The sequence below is a fragment of the Melanotaenia boesemani genome, chromosome 15 (genome assembly GCF_017639745.1).
Source record: "Melanotaenia boesemani isolate fMelBoe1 chromosome 15, fMelBoe1.pri, whole genome shotgun sequence".
Classification (NCBI taxonomy): Eukaryota; Metazoa; Chordata; class Actinopteri; order Atheriniformes; family Melanotaeniidae; genus Melanotaenia; species Melanotaenia boesemani.
The window spans coordinates 232,900-242,694 of NC_055696.1; the positions used below are offsets into that span (position 1 = coordinate 232,900).

General features: G+C 38.8%; 1 protein-coding gene across 2 annotated transcripts; it reads left to right on the plus strand.

Moving 5' to 3' along the window:
* The first annotated feature begins 4,893 nt into the window (after nt 1-4,893).
* capns1a (calpain, small subunit 1 a) lies at nt 4,894-9,445 on the plus strand. 2 transcript variants are annotated; one of them, XM_042007624.1, is made up of 11 exons: nt 4,894-5,043; nt 5,966-6,020; nt 6,114-6,150; nt 6,254-6,346; nt 6,477-6,534; nt 6,687-6,751; nt 6,930-6,998; nt 7,322-7,400; nt 7,657-7,773; nt 7,869-7,927; nt 8,029-9,445. In XM_042007624.1, exons 2-11 carry the CDS (start codon nt 5,974-5,976, stop codon nt 8,053-8,055), a joined length of 651 nt encoding a protein of 216 aa, XP_041863558.1. In that variant the 5' UTR covers nt 4,894-5,043; nt 5,966-5,973; the 3' UTR covers nt 8,056-9,445. The 2 variants fall into 2 exon arrangements, with proteins under 2 accessions (XP_041863558.1, XP_041863559.1); XM_042007625.1 differs by having other exon boundaries at nt 4,957-5,070.
* Nucleotides 9,446-9,795: the final 350 nt, after the last annotated feature.

Genomic DNA, 9,795 nt, shown 5'->3' on the forward strand with positions numbered 1-9,795 from the left:
TTTAAAATCTTTTCATTGTTTAAATTTGTTCAGAATAAATCTGTTTGTATAAAACCAAACTAAATTTAAACATATAAAGAAACGTCTCTAATTCTAATTAGATGTTATTGTATGTCCCTTCTCTTCTAACGGCTCTGAGTTTCCAGAGTGATTAAAGTTTTTATTTTATTTTATTTTATTTTATTTTATGCATCTGGGAAATCTTAGAATTCCTCCCGGGGCCTCACGTAAAGTTTGAATGCAGCCTACAAAAACATTATCAGAGCACCTGATTAAATTGCAAATATGGCCTTAAACTTGCATAAACCTGCACAAATAAGTCGTCAGAAACAGTAAATTGTGGTCAGTGTTTGTTCATATTAATGCTCGTCAGGTTGTCCCCCATGATGTCATGTAATAAGAAAAAATATGCTGTTTACTGATAATATTCATCCAGTGGTTTTCAACATTTTCAGTCTTAATAATCACCTCATCCTCCAGCTTTAATCTTGTACATTCCAGGCTGCTTTTGTTTTAGTTTTTTTGTATCACTTTGAATGAAAAGCAGATTCTAAACATTGTAAAAGCAGGAAAATAATCCTGTATGTTCAACTGTGCAGAAATTGAATGAAATCAGATTTTAGGATTTTCTGCACATCTCAACGCAGCGGATGTCTCCTTCCTACCTTGAAATAAGGAATAAAACCTTGCAGCCGTATACATTTAAGACACATTTGATTCCTGCTGTGAGAGAAGGTAGCAATGGACTTGAATGATAAAATTGTGTTGTCAAGGTAACAGGTTGCTCTGAGGACTGCGAATGCTGTACCAGTGATGCTCCCATACAATATGTCACCCTGCAGTTTTTGTAGCGTTGAACTACGTAAGCTCTGCATTTCACTCTTGAAGAGTCATCAGGTAGCTGCAGATGTAATGTGCTTTGCATTCATAATTCAGAAATATTTAATAGCCAGTCTGTCCTCATCAGTATAATTTAGATTATTCACCACAAATCTCATTTGCAAAAACCAAATTGTGGCTGTCGGAAACCTTGAGGTGGCACAGTGATTTCTTTCAAGTGATGAATGAGGGAAAAAGGTGGAAAGTGCTGTAGTGTGGAGTACGCTGAGGCACCCTTTAACATGGCTCCTGAAGTAACCATGGATACCTCTATTTCATGGATGGAGTAATTTTAGCTGGAGTGGGATCTGAAAGAAACATATCACTGTTCCAGCACTCCACATATCAAATCTTAAATATCGGGATTCACTTTGCATGCACCATGAATGTATCACAGTTAATGTTCTATCTTCAAATGCTCTGGCACTGTACAGTGTGAGGTGATAATAAGTCCCAACGTTGCGCACAAACACTTACATATGGGATGTTTTGTTTGCAGGAACCAAAGTGAGGCAGTGATGCAACACCCTGCCATAATGTATATATAATTTAGTGACAAGTAAGGAGCAGCTGAGAGAAACAAGCAGGTAGATTTGGAAACTATTTCTGCACCTTTTTTTAAATGAAAAGATTTTTGCACAGCAAGAGGTTATGAGGAGCAAAAAAAGGGATTAAGCAGTCGTGAATGGAAGATTTCTCATACTGCATCCGTATGATAAAACCTTGATTCTGTGTTGTGTTTGTGCAGCGGATGGGAGGACCCGGACAGATCAGCTGTGGAGGCAGCAGGCGAAGCGTCTGCGACAGGCTGGATGGGTGGTTAAGAGGAGTAGTTACAGTAAAACACTGGAGCTCTTTACAAGACCTGTGAGTCTGAAAGTCAGGACACTTCTCTACATATGTACATAAAATAAATGCAGCCAAGATCATTTATTTAATCCTAATGGAGAAGGCACTATGTTTTCATACTGTACGTCAAAAGGCTCGGAGTGACATTTAAGCAATGCCACCGCACAAAATTAGCAGTTTGCTGACCCATTATGTTTAGGAAATCTTCTTTTTAATGCATTTATTATGAAAAAGAACATAACCTTTTCTCATGTTGTCATTTAAATTGAAATTCTGCAGCCAAACATCCACTTATGAAAGATTTATACTGAGTTTTACGAGCCTAAATGGCATATTGTGGTTCATGTTAATATCAGCAAGTGAGAAGAGTGATCTCAACCGAGCAAAACTGGTGTTATTTAGATAATTAGAGGCAGATCTACAAATGGCTTGCACCCAGAATACTTGTATGGTGGATACAGAGGAAACATATTTGCAGTAAGTTAGCCTTATGCTCTCTGGCTCCACCTACTGGTTTTATCCTGTGGGACGCGCACACCAGACATTCTTGGGGAGTTGTTATGAAATTTTGAAGGCAGCACAAACAACACTGATAAGGCATAAACTCAGAGTGTGAAGTTGAGCTGAACCTGAGTGGTTGGTTGAGACGTTTATAACTTTTGTGAAATGGAAAGACAAAGCACAGCTTTTTAGTGCTGTAGAGATTACACACAGACCACACCGGTTATCACTAGTTTATTCATCCCAAACCAGAAAAAATGTTGGAATTAAATTAAATTAAATTAAATTAAATTAAATTAAATTAAATTAAATTAAATTAAATTAAATTAAAAGTAGGAACTTAAGGAATTTCATGTATTTTTTAAAATATACATTTATATTTTTGTTTCAGGTTTGCAATGCATTAAAAAAAAGTTGGGAAAGAAAAACTTTTACTTCTTTCAGATTTGATCATTCCTCTCCACAGGGTTGTTGTTTTATTTTTCACTTTATTATCCTCCACACATTTTCTGTTCTGGGCAGAGCCGGTGGGCCAGTCCGGTAAAAGTTCCCTCTTCCTCTGTAATGTGTACAGAATGTAGAATGTGTGGATGGTCCTGAAGGCAGCAGATGTTTAGTTTCGGCTGCATTGAAGCTGCTGTCACAGTAATGTATGCAAGCTTTGCCAGTGTTACAACCTTTATTTAACCAGGGAAAAGTCACACTGACATTTCCACCTCTTTAGCAGGTGGGTCATGGCCAAGAAAAGCAACAACTATCTATAGACACATAAAACATACATCACAAATAAACAACGTGAAAAATATCAAATAGAAAACGAGCTTTTTTACCGATAACAATCTGGATGTCCATTTCCTCGCTGTCCTCTGGTCCGCCTGGGGTGTCCCCCACGGGGCATGGTGGGTGGGTTATGTGCCCCAAGACCGTGGGGGGCTCTTGCTGGGGCTCTCCTCCGGTCAGGTCCAGCAAGATTACATAGATTCCATGAGTCAAAGTAAATAAATAAATGAATCAGATTATCAAGAGGAGCCTTACCCATGGCCTCCCCTTGGCAGAGCAAATTTGTTCAGCACGATACAGAAACCAGATTATCATTTTGCTGCTACGATGCTGAACAGGACAAGTTAAAAAAAAAAAAAAGAAGAATATCTTACATTGTCTTGCAGAACAAAAGAAAAAAGTTAAAACTTCTTTACAAGTATAGATAAATTGCTACTTGTTTGATCTAATTATCACAAAATTGGGTTTTGCTGAAGTGAATAAAAAAAACACCAGTGTGTCCCTTCTCGTTAAGCTGTGTTTAATTATTCCGTTTGGGTGCTGTCATTCTGGCATCTTTAAAGTCCACGGGCAAGCCTCATCTAACAGGCATGCTAAAAACACGTCTGAGAATAAATATTTTGTTTATTAATCAAAGTAAAATTAAGGAATGGTGAAATTGAATGAATTGAGGAATCCTGTGGAAAGTGTTAGTGGAAACTTGCCTGTCAGCGGCTCAAGAGCTCGACTCTGGTTTTCTTTTTCTAGTTCAGGTCCAAGATATCACTGACCTTATAAGATCTGAATACTTTCCATCCTCCGCAATCCCTCTAGACATATATGTTCTACTTTTACAACAAAATCATTGCATCCAAATATTTGGAAGTTCATTTTAGTTGAGATTTTGGCTTATTATTTTATGCAAAAACATTTTAATTAAAAATTGAAAACGTTTTTAAATGGTAGTATTAGAACGTACAGTATCATTGTCACTGAGTTGGTTTGGTTATTGGACATAACTATGAAATGCAGCAAGCAGAAGAGGACATAAGCAGAGCTGTTTCCGTTTTCCTGTGCAAGTCATGATTCTTTTGTTTAATGTCTCTATACCTACATAATTTTTACACTAAGGTGAAACAAAAGTGTTTAGGAAACAACGTGGAATGTTTTTTTATTTATTTCATTTTTATAAATACTGCACTTGTGCTTTTTTTCTTGTCAAATCATTGTTTTGTCACCTAAAAAGGCTCGACAAAGGTCACATTGCACTAGGTTTGAAAGTCTGAATGGGTTATACTACCGGCATTGAGACTAGACCTGAGTGAAAAACATTAAGGAGAACTGAGGTCTGATTAGATCTGTAAAAAGGACCCCTGCTAATTAAATACAGGTTAATCGCAGCATTAGACCAGACCACCAGATAGGTGCAAGGATAAACTAAAAGGCTGGAGGCCATTAATGCTGCCAAAATTACACGTGCATGTGACATTTTAACATTGGTTTGGAACAAAAATAATGGAAGCTTTTGCCACACTGTGGTGGTTCACAGACATGGACATCTCCCATCACAAAGCTAAAACCTTAAGGAACTTTTCAGTGTCCCAGCAGGAAGCTGGATGGATGTTTTAAATGCTGTATAGCAAAAGAAATGTTATTTGGTATGATGTATTAAATATTCATTAGTTTATTATGTTCTTAATAAGCTACTTAATATTCTTCAGTAGTTAGGAATCCAAATGTTTGTTTTTTGTTGAGGTCACACTGACCCTACCGACAGCAAACCCCCATCACAACATTTATCTTTTCTAGAGGAGTTTACTGTCAGCAGACCTGGACATTAAAAACAATCATCTGTGTCGCAGCTCACTAAGCGGTGCTGTTCATTATTTGTGACCAAAGCAAAGACGGAAACCGGAGTTAACGCTCCTCCTCCTGCTCTCCGCCGCAGCGGGGGCTGGGGTGTGTTCACGGACCCTCCCACCGACCGCGTTCAGTGGAGCTCCTGCAGGCTGGGACACATCCTGCTTCTAACCCTACAAGCGCTGCTGCCACACGGTAACTCCTGCTTCAGCTTCCATAACTGTAAGATGAGGGTCGTTTTTTTTTAATATCAGAAGTGGAGCGAGATTTGATTGTTGTTGTATTCGGCCAGTTATGCTAAATTAAAAGATAACAGCTAAGTTAACGTCGGGTTAGCTAACGCTAGTGCTAGCGCAGTCTGTCATAGTTGAAGGTTTCTACTAAAGAGTTGAACAGGACTTTTCAAGCTGTTAAATAGCTCAAGTTGTCAAAAACACAAGCTAACATGATGCTAAAGTTGTCAAAAACTAGCTAACATGATGCTAAAGTTGTCAAAAACAAGCTAACATGATGCTAAAGTTGTCAAAAATAAGCTAACATGATGCTAAAGTTGTCAAAAACAAGCTAACATGATGCTAAAGTTGTCAAAAACTAGCTAACATGACGCGAAGCTTAGATTTCTAAGTTTGTCTAACAGCTTTGTTGATGTTACTTAACTTCATTTAGTGCGGAGATGGCTATACAAACCGATTATATGTCTTTTTTTCTTTTTTTTTTAAATAAAAAGCTGGTAAATCTTTTGCATTTGGGTGTGGTGTGAGTTGTTATCCACAACAGGAAATATTTAAGAGGGGAGTGCCTTTCTCTAATTACATTGTGCACACGAAAAAAGTCCGGATCCAGCTTTATTTATTTAGTTATTTTTTTTAAATAACGACTTTAACTGAGATTAAATTAATAAAGATTAGAAAACATTACATGTCTACGTTTTTACCGTCTGAAAACCAGACCACAAGGTTGTTTTTGCGGTTGTCCGAAATTTAGCCATCGTTATATTTTCACGTGGATTTTCTTTTAGCAATACGTTAAACCAGAAACAAACTGTAGTGTTCCCATAAAGATGAGCTCATTCATCGTGATGAAAATAAATCCATGAACTGACTGATTTTATTCACAGTTGAGAGGATGTTCTTTGCCAAAAAATTCATCAGCGGCATCATCGATGTTGTCAGGTGAGAATCTGCAGAAATGATCCTAATATATGGCAAAATAAATCTGCTTTGTGGTTTAATCTCACCGTTTCATGTCGGATTCTGTCTTTGTAGCAACATCGACCCCCAGCAGTTTGTGCCCTCTGAGCCTGTAAGTGCTGAACTTTACCCGAGCATCTGTGTCTGCTGGTTGTTGTTGTCACGTAGCCGTGGTGGCCGGGTTTCTGATGTATGCTCATGCCTCCGTCCCACAGCCTCCACCACGCAGGCCGGTTGCATATGCAGAGCAGCATGAAAGCGAGGAGGAGAAACAGTTCCGTCGAGTCTTCCAGCAGCTAGCTGGAGATGTGAGTGTCTACCTGGACTCATCTTTGACTCTGGGGTTTTAGTGGTGGCACTTAAATGTGTTTAATTTAAACCGTTTATGTCTTTCTGTGCTGCTTTTTCAGTCTTTTCTCATTTATACTTGTCACACAGGACATGGAAGTCAGCCCCTCTGAACTGATGAACATCCTGAACAGAATCATTGCAAAACGTAAGAATTGTTTGCACTTGATCATTAACCAACCTCTGCATAATTCTTTAGCCTGTTCTGTTTCCTTCAGCTTTGACTCGGGTCTTAACTGTATTTCTGCTGTCAGTGCATCTTTGAAGATGTGCATTCGTAGTGACTGACTTGTGTTGTAGGCGGAGATCTGAAGACAGATGGTTTCTCCATTGAGTCTTGCAGGAGCATGGTGGCAGTCATGGACGTATCCTTTCTGTCTTTTGTTTTCTTGGTGTGTTCTGCAACCCATGTGACAGTGTAGAATATTGAGCTAAATGTGCCACACCTTTGGAAAATACAAGGTATGTATGAGTAGGGCAGCTGTTCTCCAGCTTGAACTGGAGAAAAGGACTTTCTGGGTGTTGTCCTTAATACTGTTTCAGAGTGACAGCACTGGAAAACTCGGCTTCCATGAATTCAAACATCTCTGGAACAACATAAAAAGATGGCAGGTAAGTACTGCAGGTTTATCTTTTGTCCCGTGCTTCTACTTCTGTGATTTCAGTGCTAATGACATAAAAAAGTGAACACATTCGCGATTGTCCCTGAGCGCATGTACAGTCTCAGCTCATTTAAATATGTAGCATGTCAAAGTTTACTGCTTTATCTTATTATCTCTTTTTTTATAGGCATACAGCCTAAAGCTGTTGCCTCTCAAGTGTTTGGCGTTATCCAGGTTGTGAAAGGAAATGTTTTGTATCTAGTTTGTAAATGAGATACCAGGCAGTTTGAGGTGGCATACCTGCTTTACATGAACTGTATTGTTGCTGTTTAGGGCGTGTACAAGACTTACGACGCAGATGGGTCCGGTGTTATTGGTGCTGATGAACTGCCTAATGCTTTCAGAGCTGCTGGTGAGGATTTATTTAATCTCCCATATACATCTGTACAGGTAAAGCTACATCCGTTGCTGAGAAAAAAAGGCCTTGGCTTACTGTCCGCCGTTGTGTGGCTCTGCATGCTTGTAAAACTGAAGATGCTGGATTATTGTGGCATGCTAACTCTGAACTTGAAAATTAAATCTGAACTTAGCATGCATGTAACCTCTGTGTGTCTAAGTGCTGGTTAATGGTAGCACACATCGGTTTCATCTTTATGTCTCTTCTGCAGGGTTCCCTCTAAATGATCAGCTCTTCCAGATGATCATTCGCAGGTACAGCGACGAAAACGGAAACATGGACTTTGACAACTACATTGGCTGCCTTGTGCGACTTGATGCCATGTGCCGTGAGTTTCAGAGACCAGTCTTGAACTTAACTGGCTCTCCATTGATTTAGAGCAAGAATAATTGTCTTAAAGGTTTAATATCTGATCTGATTCAGGTGCCTTTAAAACCCTGGATAAGGATAACAATGGAACAATCAAAGTCAATGTTCAAGAGGTAAAGTAGTTGAAATAGTTTATTTTTGCCTTGAATTTAGAGCTTGGATCATTTGTGTGGGTCAGCATTTCATGGCGTCATCTCTGCTCTTGTCTTTGCAGTGGCTTCAGCTAACCATGTACTCTTGAGTACCTGTGATGCCTTTCCTGCTTGTTTTATTAAACCACTTTGTTTGACTACATAGAACAAAATATTTTATCCATACAGTTTTCTTTGTTTCATTTGTGTGTGCCATTTTATAATCGATAATCAGTGCAATGGAAGTGTTGATGGGAGGCTCTGCAAGTCAGAATTTAAATTAAAGATCCCAAACTTGCATGTGCAATGCTGCTCAAAACTAAAAAGTCAGAAATAAATGCTTCTTAAAAGGTCAGAAGAATGAAGCCCACATGAATGAGGTGTGTAAATATCATTGTGTGTTGAACAGGTGTGATTTGGTTAGCTAGTTTGGCATTTACCCTGAAGTCAAAAATAGCACGAGGACACAGAGCAACCTGTTTGCCCATCATCTGAGCATTTGTGAAAAACCTGAAGAAAGCAGCTTTGCTTCAGGCTCTGGGGCTGGTTCCACAAAGGCGTGTCCTGTTAGAGAAAAATTCCCATGTCACCCTAAAAGTGAAGCTTGAGGGAATATTCAGAGCTTCTGACAACTCGGTCTCACCTTTAAGACGTCACTGCCAAAATATCTTCCATAAGGCAAATACTATCTGTCAGAGTTAACAGAAGTCAGGTGTGAAATGACAGCATGGTTGGTTGCGTTGTGGAGGGTTAGGGTTGGCACACCTACACCTGTTTCCCATGTTTAGATGTCATGAATGGCGTGGGTGTGTCCAGAGCACCATTTCTTGTTGCTAGACCTGTTGTGGCGGCACAGCCTATTTTCTGAACGTTATTTACCAGCAGATTCCTAGAAAACTTTGGCCCAGCCTCAGCTTTCAAACCTCTAGAGCAGAATTTCTCCGTCTGGTTTGCAGTATTTTTAGACTTCAGTTTCATTTGGAGACTTTGTGAACCCGTCGATAAAACGTGATCTGGCCAAGCAATTTTGATTAAAGCTAAAAGGAAAATGAGGATAAATGTATTACGTAAGGCACAGTCTGAACACAGTAGAGCACATTTTAATATATGATGACATTTAGCATTAAAGCTGTACTTATTAGCTGTCACAAAAAGGCGAAACGGCATAAAAATGCTAAAATTTCTCTAAAGTGACATACTATCATATATTTTGATGTAGATACGCAGCATATGTTTACCATACTGAATGCAAGAGTATGTTAACTTCCCAAGTTTAGAACGTTTATTGTTATACAGTTTAATGTTCAGTACTCGTGATGATGACTTGTCTCTGTATTTACTGCAGGTAAATTTTCTGAACAAGACCATGTCGGCACGTGTAAATGAATCATATATATGGATGCCAATAACGCACGTACTTAACTGTTAACACATTACTGAACATGCTGATGTCAAATAAATTCTTGTGCCATGTTTGAAATAAAAGTGATGTATTGAAAATTTAGTATCCGTCTGATTTATGATTAACTGTGAATTCATTTGAGCTTACTTAGTATTTCTCACTTAAGCTATTCTGAGGCCCTAGATCATTCACATTTGGCACGTTTTTCATTTTAGCTTCCTTTTTTTTATCTTTTCCTGTCCAGCATCATGGCAGGATGGTCCTGCAGCTGGGTGTGCTGAGCAAGTTTATTTTGCCAAAGGGCAAATGGCTCCCCTTGATATTAAACTATTATTCTGTATTAATTTGTCTATTGCTGTATCACAAACGAATTAATGCTTTACCTGACAGGAGGAAAAGACAGTAAGCAGAAGAGAGAAAATAGAAAACGACAGAAATGAGACAACCA

Bases quoted from the DNA above. Each gene is read 5' to 3' on its own strand.
- capns1a (XM_042007624.1), top strand. From the start codon at position 5,974: ATGTTCTTTGCCAAAAAATTCATCAGCGGCATCATCGATGTTGTCAG. The intron at 6,021-6,113 runs GTGAGAATCTGC...CTGTCTTTGTAG, and splicing joins GGCATCATCGATGTTGTCAG to CAACATCGACCCCCAGCAGT. The intron at 7,401-7,656 runs GTGAGGATTTAT...TCTCTTCTGCAG, and splicing joins TAATGCTTTCAGAGCTGCTG to GGTTCCCTCTAAATGATCAG.